Source organism: Archocentrus centrarchus, chromosome 13 (genome assembly GCF_007364275.1).
Source record: "Archocentrus centrarchus isolate MPI-CPG fArcCen1 chromosome 13, fArcCen1, whole genome shotgun sequence".
Lineage (NCBI taxonomy): Eukaryota > Metazoa > Chordata > Actinopteri > Cichliformes > Cichlidae > Archocentrus > Archocentrus centrarchus.
The window spans coordinates 15617467-15635075 of record NC_044358.1 but is presented as its reverse complement, the minus strand read 5'-3'; the positions used below and the strand labels follow the sequence as shown (position 1 = coordinate 15635075).

Below are 17609 nucleotides of genomic sequence, written 5' to 3'. Positions count from 1 at the left end.
TAATGAGTGTTTGTTATTCTGCTGCAGCAGTAACGCCGCTAATGCTTTTATTTTGAAAGGCTCAGAACGACAAGGCCGTAAATCGATTGTCGCAAACTGCAGCAGTAGCGCGAAGTCCAGTGTACAGAGAGAAGGTGCACTCCACGGTAAAGGACGGAGAAAAGAATTGTTAAGGCATAATTTTAAGCTCTAAAGGGTTGCTCAGCACCTGGTTGATGAGGGAACAAGGTTGGTATCTTCATTTTGTTGTGTCAATGCATATATAGTTATAGTTCACGAAGCATACAGATTGCTATTAAGTGTTGCAATTACGTTCGCATCCACTAGAGGGTGCTCATGTAAATTAGTCATGCTAAGGTTTACAAGCTTCGGTGTTGTGTTGTGTAAAGTCATAGAATGTTGGAACATGGCATATCTCGTTTTAGTTTCATGGTGCAGGAAATAATAGAAAACAATGTTAAAAGGTTGTAATTTAAAGCAAAGGAAAAGGTTAAAGGCAACATACTGTTTGAGTTATTAATGTATATTTATTCTGTATATTTTGTAGCTCTTACGGTGTGTTCACGTGCAAGGCATTTCAAATAAAAGGATCGTGAACCATCAGTTAAAGAGACCATCTTTTCAACCGGGACGCTACAGTTGTATATAAAATAATTACCTGTTTTGTATCCTTATGACGCTGCATTGTTGTACCTTCTCTGTGCTGTGATATTTATTGTGATCTCTGCTGCCCTCTTGGCCAACCTGGATAAATGAAGGATATATATAAAAGCTTTTACCTTGTGACAAAAATGTTCTTTTTGGCTCAAAATGACTTGATATCATTCATTAAGGAGATTACATGCAAACAAGTCATTTACAACTGCTTAAATACTGCCAATGACATTTTTTTTTTGGCGCCCTGCTGATGTTGTGAAATGATGCCAGCCTTATTAATTAGGAGTAAAAATGTCTGTAAAGTTAAAAATATGTTTAAATTCTCTGCAAGTTATTTTTGGGGTCAGCCATGATCAAATGACAAAACTGGGTTACTTGTGTAACACAATATTATGCTGCAGTAAATAATATACTTTTATATGAGCTGGTGTTGATGACATGAAGCCGGTCGTACTGATGAAGTTCACACAGGTTTGGTTTTAATTATTGAATATAAATTGTTGTTTATTAGATATATCAATGTAAATACCCTCCAAATTGTGATGTGGCACATTTGCATGTTGTGTAATACCAGTTTTTAAACGCTTAATGTTTTTGTTCACTTTTTATGTCCCAAAAAGATAACCAAAAGTTATTACTGATGTTTCAACTTCTGTGACAAGCGATTTTTTTGTTACAACTTTTAAAATAAAATATTGAGCTTGTAATTAATGAAAATGTTTATTTTTTTTATATTAATATATTATTCAGAATACATAATGCATGACGATCACTTGACTATAATTTTTCTTCATGCCATTATGTGTGAAGTCGTCGCATGGCTTGAGTGATGTCGTCCTTTATCATTTATAACTTCTATATATCCCATGCATATGCTAATGTTGCAGGCATTAGGCATAAATAAATTATGTCACAGGCTCGTGGGACAAGTTTTGTGCAGCAAGTTGCAGGCTGTAGTGTGTGTGTAACAATAAGTATATATGTAATTGTGGTTTATTGGTCCAACCTAATTGATTTCAAATTGGGCTGGCACTTCCGCTCTAGATCCTTTAGCTCTGGCAGTTCCAAACTCAGACCAGATTCTGGCTGTTTGACAGCTGAACATACAGAAGCGTCTACTTTAAAACAGAACCATGCAGCACACTGTGAGCACCATGAATGACTGACTTCCCTTGGTTCTGGACCTGTGCAGGACAGCAGGGTCCTGCACAGTCAGCTGATGGTTGTGTAAGTTACCAGCTGTGAGGATCCCCGACTTACATCAAACAGGAAATGCTAAATTCTCTACATTTAAAGCATGAGAAATGTGCACAGAGGGCAAGCTGCAGGAAGCAGTAAGGATGCATGCATTTCAAATGTCCTCATTTAAGGTTAGAAATGCCCCCCCCCCCCCCCCCCCCCCCCAAAAAAAAAAAAAAACACTCAGGCTTTTAATTACAGATATTTGTCTCCAATTAGTTCTAATTATTTGTCAAGTTAACTTTTAGCGACCCTGCAGGATGTTTACGTCAGATGATGCAACCATTAAGAAGCAATGCACAGAAGTGAAGAGCATGTAGTTAATGAGACATTTGTCTCTGATACTGTGGGAGAACACAGTATCAGAGGAGCTGAACACAGCAAAAAAAAAAATACTCACCGCCTACCTGATAACCAACCTCTCACAGATTAGTCAAATCACAGAGAAGCAGAAAAACAGCAGGTCAGAGGCAGGGCTGCCTTCAAAATAAAAGCTCCAAATATTGAGTAATTTATACTTTTTCAGCTGAAAGTATACTTATGATTTAAAAGCGTAAACAAATAAAAAAACTATTTAGTTCATAATTTATTTGGTAGATTATCTGCTGCTGCTGTTAAGTAAATGACTGAAACATTGGCCACATCCACACCACCTCACAGATGAGTGTGTCCCTGTAGCAGGCCTGAGATAAAGCATCCACTAGTATGTCCCCTAACATAAACTGACATTTATTGTAGATACCTTTGGATTCTCCTTCGGTTTTAATAGCAGCTGCCAAACGCAATTTCAAACGAAGGCCAAGTGTGCTTTATTTTGAAAGTCTCTAAGAAAAGTAGTGTTTTCAACCCGAGTGACTTGACAGCGTTGAAGGAGCCAACTGCGCGTAAAAGTTGTCCGCTCCTCCTCCGAGTCCATGAGGCTGATTTGGCTCCAGATATAAACGCGGAGTTTCTCTCTGCGCTCTCTGCGCGTCTCACTTTCCCCGCAGCCGCAGCAGTTTGCGCCAAGAGGCCGAAACGGAGAGAGGAAAGCAGGAGGGGACGATCTCTGGCACTTCGACAGGATGGAGGTAGAAACTATATGTAACTGTTATGCAGCCCGTGCTCTGAAGCCAGATGTTTTTAACATTTAATGTGGTTGTGTGCAGACACCGCGTGGTTGGAATTAAAGCATCGCAGGAGCTCAGAGTGTATTTGTGCTCAGTGTTATTATTGTGACATTTCTGGAGGAACTGGAGCTTGTTTAAACACGTGTTACACCCGTGGTTCATTATGTGCATGTGCTATGTCTTTATTATAATGATATTATCATACAGTGAGTGTATGATAATATTATGATGGAAAGCTGCACGTGATAGCTGTGTGACGTAATTTTAAACCCATTTTAAACCCCAACAGTTTTTTCTGTTGTTGACTCACAGATACACCAAAGATACACACTATGTTCTCCCTGTTTGGCTCTGTGTGTTTGAGCATCAGGCCAATATGCTTCAATAGCAGGTTTGTGGTCACAATTTCATAACACAGCAACAGTGTACAGGAAGGAAATGGAACTGATCTCTCACCTGCTGCTGTTTGGCTGCTGTGACAAATTTGTAGCGTAAATTGAGATTTTTTTTTTATTTTTTTTTTTATCATTTTAAGCCTTCTTGGAGCTTTGTAGACCTCCAGCCACGTCTCAGATCCCAGCCTTTCCTTTACTCACTGGTGCTGGAGCTAAAAAAAGAACATGAGCTTTTCTTTATGGTATAGGAAGTGTGCTCGAGCCTTCCTCTGCGCAGTTTGCTCACAGGTTTGTGGCCTCCTCCCTGCAAAACAAGCTGTTCCCTCAGCCATTCATTCTCAACCTCATGTGGCAAATAGGAAAACACCCTTTTTCCCTCTCTCTGCGGCACAAGATGAAGACCAAAACAGCTCTCGCATTCTTCAAATTTGCTTTAGATTTGGATTTAAGAGTTTATTCATCTTTTCCTGTAGCAAAAAGGAAGCACCTTCAAATCTTAAAAGATTAAAAGGTGGTATAAGGAACAAGTATTTCTGATATTGAATACTTCCTGGAAGCTGTTAAAAAAACAGAACTTGCATCCACCGATGTGCGTTTGATGAGTCAAACATTTTCTGGATGACACCGTGGAAGCACAGACCCGGACATCTGACCGTTACCTGTCAGCAGTTTCATGCTTCTGTTGATGACGATGCTCATTCACTGTTCCCACAACTGCCTCATTTAGTGAAGTGAAATTTGTCATTTTTGATTTGTCAATGAGAATTTCTGCTGGATGCCTGCGGTTCACTTCTCCCGAATCTCGGCATTTTCTGCGGTAACGTCCGCCTCACGCGCACTGTCATTTAGGCCGCTTCAGCTTTTTGGCTTTGAGGAGATCAGATGTTGATGGTGGTTCGAGTTTAAGAAAATCACGGCTCACGTTCACGTTACGTCATCCTCCCTCGAGCCGGCCTGAAGAGAAGTTCTTAAACTTTTTGTTTCTTGTTATGGAATTACAAGCGTGTGTGTGTGTGTGTGTGTGTGTGTGTGTTGTGTGTGGTGTGTGTGTGTGTGTGTGTGTGCAAACACCTGAGAATTAGTACTGTATATGTGTGGTGGTTTTCCTCTTATGGAAAAAACATCCCCACAGCTGGAGGACTGAGTATTTGAGATCGCCTTGCCAACCATATGGCGTGCACATTTATTATGTAATCCACAGTAAAGCGACCAGTAACACAGGAACTCGGTCTGTACCAGCCAGACGTTTGCTAATGAGTTAGTTTTTCCACTTTGCTTTACAACAACATGACGTTTAAATGGTGCCCCCATTATTGTTATTAACCTTCTTATGTACTGTGAATATTATCTGCGGGCCACCATGAAACCTGCCCTCTTGACTACTTTCATTTACACGTGCATCTGGGGCATTATTGATCTAAATTTGTGCTAATTTGCATAGTTTTTAAGAACAAAAATCAAGTTACTGAATAAAGTCAAATTCAGAAGTCTTTTTTTCTGGTTTCTTGACATCATTAACAAAGAAGAAGGCTGTGTTTAAAATACTTATTATAGGCAGGAGTCAAACTGGGAAGTCTGGTGTATTTAGACGCTAAAAGATATGAAACTTCCCAAGTTAATGACTTTCTCATTTAAAAATGCAAATATTATCACCATAATCACAGGTTGCATTCATTTGCACAAATGTCAGACAAAGTGTTGCTAAATGTGTGGGGTTTTAGAAAAATGATGCGACAGGTTTGATCTCGAGATAAATGTTCAAACATAAAACAGACCCCTAACTGACCGTGAAGCTCGCCGAATGCAAAACACCAACATCAAGGGAAGTGGAAGCCTGTCCTCGGAGTCACGCAGTCGGTATGGTTGGGTCTCCGTTTAAATCGCACACAGTGGGGAGTCTGTTCACTGTTTTGTAACTTTTACAGTTAATAAAATTCATTGGCGTGTTCAAAAGGCTTTAATAGAGTGGGATGGATAACTGATATTTGGACAAACAGCATCTTTAGTGACTTTAAAACTGATTCTTCCTGTTGTGCTTTTTCTTTTTACGTGACATCCTGTGAGCATGTTTTCTTCCTTGTGGCCAGACATGCTGGTAGTAACAGTAACAGGGTGAAAGCAAACCCTGTTTTATTTTGGCTAATTTAACGAGATAACCTGCGCTCGTTACAAAAAGTAACTTCTACTCCTCGTGATCCACTTTTGGCACTGCTTAGATTTTCTAATAATGTTTGCAGCGCATGTTCCTGGATGATGATACAGATGCACTGTATAAATGAGTGAGATGATTATTGTCTGCAGACAATAGTCCTCCTCCTGCTTAGTATGACAATAATTATAATAAGCTGGTGGCGGTTCGTTCAGCAAGAAGTGAACTGCAATAATAAAAAGACAACAATGGAGGCGGAAAATTTTCCACATAGTTTTTTTTTTTTTTAATATAATAAGTGCATTTATATTTTTGAAGCCTGGGGGACTCACACAATATGTGTGGTTGACAAATGGGTTTGATTCTGCAGCTGGCTGAAGCATTTTAATTGTTCCCATCAGATGTGAAACTGGCCCAGTTGAACCTAAAATGAGACTTTTTCTGTGTCCTGGTGCTGCACAGTTCTACTCTCTACTTTGCCTGAAGTTCTCACTCGGTTTGACTCACAGGAGGATATTTGCACCTTTACGACCGATCTAATGCTTCGTTAAGCCTCATAATCCCCTAAATACTTTGGCTGCGATTTACTGCAACACTTCTGTTGATCTTTTCCTAAACAATGTTGTTATTTGCAGCCCACACAGGCCCTCAGACTAAAAAGTCCCGCTATCAGGACGGGACCTCTTTGAGCTTCAGTTCAAAGCGATGCATGGGCCAGAGAGATACTATATGTGGGGTGGGAACTGCAGAGGAGATAACTCAGAGGACACTGCTATGTGGAAGCAAACACTCATGCTGTTTACCTTTAACACAGTTATGCCATGAATGGATACATGTAGACTGTGAAGATTTCATCGATATTTGAATGCTGCCCACATAACTTCTGCCCCAGCTCAGTTATTCGAGACAAATTCTCAAGATCTTCATCGTGACAGAGCTGACGTGGTACAAGGCTGCCTGTGCTGTCTTCGACATCTGCAGCTTCTCAAACATGCTGACTTTTCTGTATAAAGTCTAAAAAACCTAATTGCACAAAGATTTTTGAGAGCAGTGGGCCAGACAGAGGAAGTGGAAACTGCAACCCCCCCCCCAAACAAAACTATCATCATGAGTTTCAAACTTTCTTACAGATCTCCCTACAGAACAGTTAACCCATACTGCCTGCACCTCCTCAACCACCCTCTTCTAAATTTGGCATGTAGCCATGCTCTTATTTCCTTTTTGGCAGAAAGTAGTGCAAGCTCAATAAGTGCTGCAAGATGCTCATACTTTGCAAGTATCATTTTCCCAAGATAAGTTTCGCAATTTTGGGAAGATGTTGCAACCCCTTTAAGATTTTCAGTATTTAGGATTTCCTCATTATTGCTTAATTATTTAATGCACTATGTTGCAGAACTGTGGAAAATATTGGGTTTTAGGTTGTTGTAGTTTGGAACATGCATCTTTGGAGTTTGTGCGTGTACAGTCACATGAAAGAGTTTTCATAGGACTTTATGCTGCCGCGTAAAAATCTGTGTACACCCTCTGACTCAGTATCAATAGCTTGAAGTAATTGTTTTCTCTGTGACTTTATCAGTCTCTCACATCGCTGTGGAGGAATTTTGGCCCACTCATCTTTATGATGTTGCTTCAGTGCTTTGAGGTTTGCGTGCATTCGTTTATGCGCGGCTCTCTTTGGGTCCCTCCAGAGTGTTTCAGTCCGGTTGAGGTCTGACCTTTGTAGGCTTGCTGCTGTGCTCGGAGTCATTGTCCTGTTGCATGACCCAGTTTCGGCCAAGCTTCAGATGGCCTAACATTTGACTCTAGAATACTTTAGTATACAGAGGACTTCATGGTTGCTTCAATGAGTGCAAGATGCCCAGTTCCTGTGGCTACAAAACAAACCACAAGTCTTCAGAAGTCTTGTGGTTTGTTCAGATGCAACCTTGCAAAGCTAAGCTGTGTTCCTTTAAGTGAGAATAGACGTACCTTCATACCGGCCATACGTGTTCAACGTTTTTCTAACTCTAATGTCGTGAACTTTAACATTTAACATGCTAACTCAGTCCTGCAGAGTCTGAGATGTAGCTCTTTTTGCAGTCTCTCCGAGCATTGCACGGTGCGACATCTACGCCTGGGAAGATTGTGGCCTTTCATTAACACACACCTGAATACTCCAAACCAGAAAACTGCCAAAACGTCTGCTGATGATCAGTTAATCAAGTGTATTTGACTTTAGCAGCACCTGGCTGCTACTTACCCTCTTATTCCTGTAGAAGCAGTAAGGGGGGGTGCTTAGTTTAGAGTCCTGTGAAAAGGTGAAAAGAATTATGACTCAGTTTAAATGTTGTAGCAGGTTGATGTGGGGATAATTTCTGTGTATACTGCAGGGTAACTTGAACCTGCTTCAGATTTTATAACCTCACTGAATGAATAAGATATGAAACCGTCTTCAGCAAGTATAATATGACTGAAAACAGGTGACGGGTAGAACCATCCTCAGGCACATGTGATGGCGGTGGGGGAGTAAAGCCAAAGCGTAAGCTTTCAGTTGACACACAAAGAACATCCTGCTGTGTGGGGTAGGAGTGGGTGGCACAGTCTCGGGTCTGAAAGGTTTAGGTTTGATTGAGATGATCTAGAAACACATGCAGTTCAGTGCTCATATAAATATGAAATGGAGTTTAGAAAATGCCGGGGAAGAGGAAGAGTTGTGGAAAAATGAGAGACAGTTTAAATTCCCAATAGAAAGAAAAGAGAGGGAAAAGATTATGTTATATTTCATTCACGAGCTTCACGCACAATACCGCCGTGTCTGCGTCCTGTTATAAAATCCCTTCACTGCCATCACTACACGACTCAGGCTCAAGCCAAAGTGACAGAATCTGACCGCTGCGTACGAAAGGATTCCAGATCCTGTGGCACTCTTTGGAGCTACATAATTAAAGCGGGACTCCACCGAATGAAGTCATCCTGTGACGGATCCACAGTCCAGATGGTTTCTCATCGTGCTCGTTGGATCGGAGTGAATGAGAATTCCAGAACCTCGTGATAATCAAAGATTTCACGATTAAGTTCAAAGATTCAGGCAGTGCTGTTTACTCCTTCTGGTAGCTTTTGTTTCTCATCGTTCAGTCTCAGCAGCTCAGATCACTTTTCAGCAGGCCGGCATTATCATGCTGAAATGTCACAGTGCATTCTCATATTCACAATTTGTTTATGAATGCAGCTGAAGTCACTCTGGATTTGGCTCATCTGTTGGTGCATTTATCACATTTAAGAAAAAAAAAAATGTCTGTTCTGGTCTTGTGGTTATTCTTGGGAATTAAATTTATGTGCATCTTTTTGTTCTCCAGTTCATCTGGATTTTTTTTTCCCTTTCCTCTGGATGCTTATTAATAATTTCCCTCCCCAGACTATAGTACTACGCTGTGTCTGCAGCACCTCCCGTTTCCCTGGAGGCAGCAGCAGCTAGTGAATGACTCTGTCCCCTTTACCTCATCCCGCTGATTCAGGACCTTTAAAACACACTGGCACACGTAAGTGAAAACACACAGAGACAGTGCCAGTAATGGGCAGTGGAAAACTGAGATTTTCAGATGAGGGTCTGGTCCAAAACACATCATGTTTTTCCTGGAAAAGCAGCAAGCAAGAGAGGGCCTGTCTGTTCTCTTACCACTTAACAAGTGTAGGCAGAAGGGAGCTGCTCGCTGTGGTGCTTTCACCCTGGCAGAGCACACCGACTTGTGAAAACAAAGACTCAAATTGAAGCCACTGTGCTCGGTGAACTTATTGAACAAAATCATGCTGAACAGCCGTGCGCTGTATTTATCTTCACTTTAACCGACTGGCACCCCGGGCTCGCCAGTTAGAGATATTAGGATTCAGAGTTAAAGGATCCTGCGCCAGACAGCACCTCCTATCAGATCTAATTATATAAACGGCCTGTTGCTCTCAGACAACTGCACAAGCAGATATGCTTAAGATTTAAGCAGGCTAACATCATGTGCTTCTCCTCTCCTGCCTCTGGAAATGGGAATCACAGGAAGGAACAGACAGTAATTGGCTTTTGTGTGATCTGTGGCGTCTCTGTTCTCCTTCACTTCTGCCGGTCATTCAGTAAACCTCGTGTCTCCGTCCTCAGCCTGAAAAAATTAAGGCGCTGGTTGGCACTTTGCTGAACACAGCCACAGAGCATGTATGGAGTTGATAGAGGACAACGTATTGTTTCATTTATTCAGATGGAAGTGTCTGCTTTAAAGTAGTATATTTAAAAATTTTAGCACCTTCATAGGTCAGGTATTTCGAGACACTGTTTGACTTCTGTGGTGACCAAAGCAGCATCTTAGCATCTTCCTGGTGGCAAACGTGAGTCTCCAGTTTTGGTGCCACCATTAGATATTAAAATTTCTAATTCTCCTGCTATATTTTCCAAAGTTTTCCTTCTCACAGCAGGAAATGTTCCTCTTAAACTGTATGCCAGCACATGCCAACATCGCACAGACGTTTTAGTAGGGAGCTGGTAGAGTAATGGTCATTTAGAATATGTGATGTGACTGGGTCAGACATTTGCGTGTTCACATACACGTCCATTGGCTAATATCCCAACGAGTGTGACTGAAACGGCGGCGTTGTTTTCCTGGTATGACGGCAAAAAGTCGGAGAAAGATGGATTTTGATGTTTCTGTGTGTAATAGAGACTCACAACATTTGATGAACAGTTAATTTGGTAACTAAATGTTTGTGAACAGACGGTCACGCGTCGTGTTGCAGAAGCTGTGATGTTTATCTGCATGTGGAGTTTGTTTTCAGGGCAGTGTGGGTGGTGGTGCGGTGGTCAGCACCATCACCTCACAGCAAGAAGGTCCTGGGTTCAAATTCAAGTCTGAAGAAGGGCATGGTGGCCCGAAATGTTACTGACTGTTTGTCCCGGGCCGGTGGCCCCAGTGTTTTATGTTCTTGTTGTATAGTTCTGTTTTATTATGGTTTCGCTGTTTCTGTCTCCCTGTGTTCTGTTGTGCTGGTGCCTGTTATCCCTCTGTGTCAGTATCCCCAGGTGTCAAGTCGGTATGTACAATGTTAGGTCACTTCCTGTTTTATTTTGTTAGGTCTTTGGTCTGTGTGCTTTGGGTTTAGTTTTGTTTCCTGTGTTTCCCTCCCAGCTGTTTCCCATTTGTCCATTACCTCCTGTGTATATAAGTCTTGTGTTTTCTATTCCTGTTGTTGTGTCATTGGTTGTTGTCCGCTGTCCTTCAGGTATGTCTAGTTGTGTTAGGTCAAGTCGAGCGACGTCTAGTCAGTTTCACGTCTCTTCCCCGTCAGGTGTATTCCAGGGAGAGCTCATGTTTATTTCTGTATTATTTTCGTATGATTGGTGTAAATAAACGTGTGAGGAAATTACACCCGTCCTGGAGTTCTGCATTTTGGGGACCTCCTTCCTGCCTGCACAGCGGCCAGCCGTGACACTGTTTGAAGGTCCTTTTGTATCAAATCTTTGTTCCAGGAGCGCTCCGGTGTGCGGACTTTCTTCTTCCACTATTGTAACTGTTTTTGTTTCTGCACCCTTTTAATATTGGATGTGCGTGTTCGGCCTACAGAGATCTTCAAATTCAAATTCACCATCAGTTGATACAAGGAACATATGAAGCAGTTTTTGAATACAAACCTTCTTTTGCTGTAAGGTCAAATATCTGGAGGGTGAATTGATGGAGAACCTGAATCCTGACTTTGGCACAACTATTTTACAAACTGGACTAGATGAACGGGTTGATGGTTAAGTGCTGAAATATTAGCTGGGGTGGGGCTTTAGTGAAAATATGTCTGCCTGTATTTTTGCAAACAGTTCATTTACTATGACACTAAAGTACCCTTTAGTCTACCTCTGATCACTGGAACACCAGTCTTACTATAAGCATAAAAAGGCATCTATAAAGTACTATAATTGTTGTACTGTTTATGCAACCATCTATACGAGCTGTTTCCAGGGAACTTTTGATATGACCTGAGCCTGTGTTTGTGTATGTGCGTGTGTCACATGTGTTTTACAAGGTTATTCTTTCTTAAGACATGCTCGCTTGGCCTGCATGCTAGATTATGGTATGTTTCAGATGTGGTCTAACATGTCCAGGGACACGCTCTCTTAGGAGCTGAGGGGTTACAGAGCAGCGCTGTGATCCAGGATGCCTGCACAGCTCTGGTGCTTTTTTCCCAGGCCTAGAGCCCCAGAAATAGTTTGCCCTGCAGTGAAACATAGTTTCCCACTCTCCACAGAGCGTGGGGTCCCAGCTAAGTTAAACACATGTAGTAGTGATAACCCACCATAGGTCTCGGTTGGGGCAGCGATATCGCAGCCAGTGAAGTCATCTGTGGTCACGAGCTGAGAGGAAAAAGATGCTTTCATCCACTTCGTTAAGATGCTGACTTTGTATCTGTGAAATGTTGTAAAAGTCAAAGCTGACGAGAAACTTAATAAAACCACTTTTTTATATTCACGGACAGCATGTCGCATGGATTTGGGTATTATCACATAATAAGGAAGACTGTAGTTATATAGTAACTGCTGATGTGTTGATAATACATGCCTTGGACATTTTTACATTAAACATGAACAAAATTGCATTTATCACTTCATATAAATGCATATTGAGTGTCATTAAAAGCAGGAGTTTTTATGGAGCCTGACATTTATTTTCGTTCTGCATGAAGAAGCTCATTAAAGATAAGGGCTTGCCATAAAAGAAGGATGAAGGAATAATAATGCACCTCCAATTAGTTCTTACGGAGCTGTGCAGATGTTAAATCGCTAACCTGACATTTACGCATAGCTGTCAGTTTTACTTTCACTTGCTTCCCTGTATTTCGATCACTTGAAGGATCTTTGTTGGGCAAAAGCAAATTCAGTTTTCAACCTGCAGCCTCGACTTTCCTTCATCGAAAACATCAGAGCACAGATATCGAAACAAAGAGAGCTCCACTTCCTTTGCCTGCACGTGTTATGACTTCGTGTCCTGAAGGAGGGTTTTGTTTTCGAAGGACAGGAAAGAGTTAAACAATTAGAGGTTACAAAATAATGGGGCGGTGGGTGGGCGGTCACTTGTAATTATTTATCACGTATGGGAAAAGAGATTTCAGGAAAAGGGCTGGCTTTGGTTTAGAACACAGAGAAATGTTACGAGAGGCACTGCAGGGCTCACTGGTGCCATTACGTATTTGGGTGGAGGGAGCAAGGTGGTGAGGTCATGCTGAGAACAAGGGGGTGAGGAAAATAAGGCGTGCGATTAAAATGTGGAATGTGTGTATCCATGAAGCCTGGGAGATCCATGTTTTCTTGGGCCAGGGTTCAAAATGTGCAAGGCAGGTGAAGTGATGGTGCACAGCCAGGAAATGTGACAGAACTGGCAGCTGTGAGGAGGAGCGTGAGCTTTTTGGTGGTCAGTATGAGGGTAATGAGATGTAATAGGAAAGCCACAAAGACAAAGGGAGGGGCCCCGCAAGCAGTGACTACAATGCAGACCATTAAAAGGCAACATCGTGCACGAGAATCTGCAGAATGTAAACAGATCAGCTAATGCACAGTCTGAATGCTCATTTAAAAAAAAAAAAAAAAAGCCCCCAAAACTGGAAAAGTTGTTTTCTACCCTCAGATTTGTGCACATTTAAGTCTGACACCATCAGCCAGCTTATTACTCAAGCCGCAGTGGAGTGGGGTGAGTTACTGGCCATCAAAGCAAAAGCGCGGAGGAGGATGTTTAGCAATCAGCCTGGGAACAGTGGGAGAGGCTGAGAGTAAAGAAACCCAGGAGTGATAACAGTCTGAAGCAACAAGGACAGGTCCCTCCTGTCACACGCTGCAGCGTGATGCTGAACAGCTGCTCAGAGAGAGAGAGGGAGAGGGAGTGGGGCTCACTTCCTGTGTTTTGTAGATGAGATCCTCTGAGGCCCGTACTAAACTCCACACGCTGATGGAGTCTTGTTAAGAAGAAGGAAGCGAAAAACGTCTTTTTTTAAATTTTAGAGCATGATTTGTGTTCTGCTGTCTTCTGCACATGCCACGGTTATTAAAATAGATCGAGTTTTTAGCTGCCTTTGTTCAGTAAGTCACACCCCTTTGTTACAACACTGAGCTTCTGTGGTTCAGCCAACATGGGCGGTTTTTGTGTTATAATTGTGGAATTGTCACCAACCTTTGAAGTCTGTGTGTGTGGATGAAATCCGTCCATCCAGCCATCAATTTTCTTCCACTTTATCCAGTTCGGGGTCTCAGTGTGGACTCTCTCAGTGTATTTACATTTTCTTAAATATATGAACATGCAGTCTATCAAGAGAATCATCTTTTCAGTATTTTTCACCCATTTTTCTCTTTCAGAAGAATTCTCCATCCAAGCCATCGGTGGCTGAGCTGGCTGGAAAGTTCAAAGGTCACATTCTTCCGATGCCCAGCTCAAATGACGAGGTAATGCACTGTATTTATCTCATATAAAAATCTCTGAGCGTGTCTTGGCTGTGTAGGGCAGCTTGCACATTCTTAAAGGAAGTAGCCGGTGAGCTGTTGCTCCTTTCTTCAAATTCGCAGCCTCGAAGACGACCTCCGTGTTCCCTCAAGCTGCAGAATCAAAGGGACGATAACGAAGAGTCACATGTGAGTCATCGTGTTCGTTCGCTGACCTGTGCGCTCCGTTTGGCTTCCCCAGAAAACAGACTTGGATTTGTTTACTGTGCATTTTCATTGCAACCTCACAGTTTCAACACAGTGGATGGTGTACTGTTGACTAATGTGGTCTCTTATTATTACTTTATTTTTTGTTTTATTTTTTGCTTCTGCCTGAAACATTGGGAAACAGCTGTTTTTTTTCCTTGCAGTAAAAATACCAAACAAACCACACAAACATTATGATCCATTAAAAGCACAAAGGACAACAGAAATGCTACATAAGCATAAAAACAATAAAAAAAAAAAATCATGACATCCAATTAAATATATAATTATTCTTAGTATTTGGCAGGACACGTGCCTTCATACTTCTACTTTATAAGAAGAATACAAGCAGATGATTACTCTGTAATATTGTAGTATGTAGTATATATGTAGTAATATTAGCTTTTGTGATTTCATTGCTTGTTGGCTTTAACTAACTGTGTTCTCTAGCAGAAATCTGCTGTCCCACCAAATCCCATTAAAGTCAAAGTGAGGAACTCTGCTGCCATCGAGAAACTGCAGGTTGGTGCATCGTGCAATATGTGCTTAATTTGTGAATGAGGGGGAGAAGCTAAACCTCAGAGTCAGGAGTTTGTTTTTTAAAGCGTTGCTGCCCCCTGCTGTTCAGTTGTCACTGGTGCCTGAGCTGCTCACATGCAGGGAGGGGTGGGGGGGGGCTTGTCCCTGATGCAGCAATCTGCTCAGATTAATGAGCTAATTGGATCATGGACCACAGAGCTTCTGGACAGGCTCAGACTTGCCACTTTAGTTCCTTCAGTTAGCAGTTTCACACGGTGAGCAGCCATGGGACAAAAGGGCTGCCGATTCTCCTTCTTTCTGTTTTCTCCGGTGCAGGTAGGACACTGGCTGGGGGGATAACTCTGAGTGTTTGTAGTACTGAGATGGTAAAGAAGAGACTTTTAGCAGTGACATTTTAAATGGGAACGTGGCAGCTGCAGGCAGAGCAATATCAAGTGCGTATGTCTGTAAAGTAATGAGTTAAATTCAGTTTTTAGGGAAGAGCACTGCTCACACTGAGATTGGAAATATTCTCAGGGTGAAACTTTTATTTGCATATATTCAAACGTTCAAAGAAATGCTAGAGTTTAATTTTTACTTCATCTAATCTCCTCATAAAGTGAGTCCTATCTTCAAATAAACAGCCTCATTTCCCCCTTTTTTTAAATACTGTGGTTTATTAGTTTTTAAAGTGTCTTGGAGAATTTTAGTGTCTTGACTTCAGGATCTTCCCTCCCGCCCTTCAGGCCAACCTCGCTCTGACACCCACTGCTCTGCTGCCTTCACCAAAGACTCCAGAAGTCAAACTGCAGCAAGCACCGCTGTCCCCCACCATGCCAAGCAGCCGCCTGAGCCCTGCCCTGCAACCCTCACGTCAGTCCAGTGAAGAGGAGGATCCCATCAGCTTCGACAGCCCTCCTGAAGGGACCCCACTACCAAGCATCAACAAGGTAAACGCTGTATTCCCTCTTTGTAACATAGTTAGGCTGATTTTCTCTTAGAAGGCCAAAATGCACCCTTTTTATGTTTTGTGGTGAATTTTGCATAAGTTTAGTCACTAAATGACCAACGTGATCTGCTGTCACATTGACACCTGGAGCGTTTCTCACGCTAATCGCCCAATGAGCTGCGAAGCCACAGCTGGGTGCATGCCCCCCCCCCGTCCTCACCGACGAGCCTCTCAGTGGGTGTTCTGCATCGTCTGTTTGAGCAGGCCGGCCTCGGATAAGCTCAAGCAAGATGCCCCTGTAGTTCATGTGTGCTCCTGCTGGGTGGATTGAAGATGTAATCCCCTTAGCCTAGTTAGAGTCCCTGAGTGTTATTTGTTAGGTGCTGTCACGCATATGCTGATTAATCCTGAACAGTTAGCAGCATCATTTCATACTTGAAAACTTGCACACTCTTGTAGAGGTTAAGATTTGTGCCTAAAACCCGTGTTGTTGTTCATCTTTCCACACAGACTCGCGCACGGACTGTCGTTCAAAAGGCGCCTGCCCACGAGGACAGCACAGGAGGTCAGCTGGAGAGGAGGCAGGAGCCTCTGGGAGTGGACTGTCCCCATGTGAACTGGACAGCCCAAAAGAAAATGGGGTCAGGAGCCAGATTTGGACAGCCCAGCGGAGGAAACTGAATGTAGTCTTAAAGACGCTGAAAACAAGGAAGGGGACTGTGAAACAGCAACTGCTGACATGAAGAGCGACCACGACAACGGGGAAGAAATGGAGCAAGAAGCAGAACAAGACCAAAGCTCCGACACTTTCAAGGAGGAACGGCTGCCTTCGGAGCCCGCTGAGCAGAAAGAAGGTGACACTGAGGTGGAAAGAGACGCCTCAGGAGGCAGACCAAGGGGGGCAGTGAAAGGGTGTGAATTTTACATTAAGAAAAACAAATATATGAATAAGTTATTCAGTGTTTTTATGAAAAAAAAACTGTTGGAAGAGTTACTTTATTCAGGTTTTATATCTTTGTATCAGCTCCTATGTTCCTCTGTCACCTGCTCCTGGCTGAATAAGAAGTTTAAAAAAACACTGGAGAGTCATCAGAAGCAGCTGTTTGTGCACCTGGAAATGAGTATGGCAGCTGATGCTGTATCCCACGAGCACCGGAAACGCCCATCGTGTCGAGTCTGTGTGACTCCTGCTTTTTTTTGTTTTTTATAAAGAAAAGAGTGCACTTCCATATCAGGAGTCTCTGACACGTCCACACAAGTTTCAAACTACCACAAGCGGGGCTGATAAAAGTTGTATTAGATTTCATATATGTGTAAGCAGGAATATATAAATGCTTTGACATCATACCAAAGTACTTTAAGCAAAGTATATAATTTCAATGTAGTTTCTTTGTTTTATTTTTTTTTTTATGTATGTTGGTCTTTTATTTTGTATATGACAAAACATAGAATCACAGTGCTACTGTGGAGGGACAGAAATGATGCACAGAAATAAACAGCTTCCTTCTTATATGAAGAATAACTCTATGTTACATGTTTGCTCTTTTCTTTGGCCGGCCGTCAGCATGTTGTATGTCTGGTAGGCGTGTCTGCTAAGGAATCCGGGAGGGTGTGATTAATTCTGTCCAAATACAGACGTGGACAGTAGTATTACCCCGATGAAGCACCCTTACAGACAATCATAGTTCTGTTTGTATTTAGGAGTCCTGTCGTTGAGTCTCGTTGCACCCAACTAACATGGACACAGACTGCTTCTTAACGTTTATTATCGGCCATCTGACATATCTAATATGCTCCTTTATTAACACAAAATGGGTGCCACTTCTTTAGGTAAACCTGGCTACTACTGAGTTGGATTCCCTTTTTTGCCTTCAGACCTGCATTAATTGTTCATGGCACAGATTCAACTTTCCTCAGA

At 42.2% G+C, this 17609-nt stretch overlaps 1 protein-coding gene across 1 annotated transcript; it reads left to right on the top strand.

Moving 5' to 3' along the window:
• The first annotated feature begins 2824 nt into the window (after positions 1-2824).
• On the top strand, positions 2825-16732 carry LOC115790256 (capZ-interacting protein). The gene is given in 10 exon segments (XM_030744024.1): positions 2825-2966; positions 13894-13980; positions 14101-14166; positions 14677-14745; positions 15489-15692; positions 16202-16213; positions 16215-16244; positions 16246-16342; positions 16345-16561; positions 16563-16732. Coding segments are annotated over 10 exon segments (825 nt in total). The 5' UTR covers positions 2825-2960; the 3' UTR covers positions 16600-16732.
• The last annotated feature ends 877 nt before the right edge of the window (positions 16733-17609 follow it).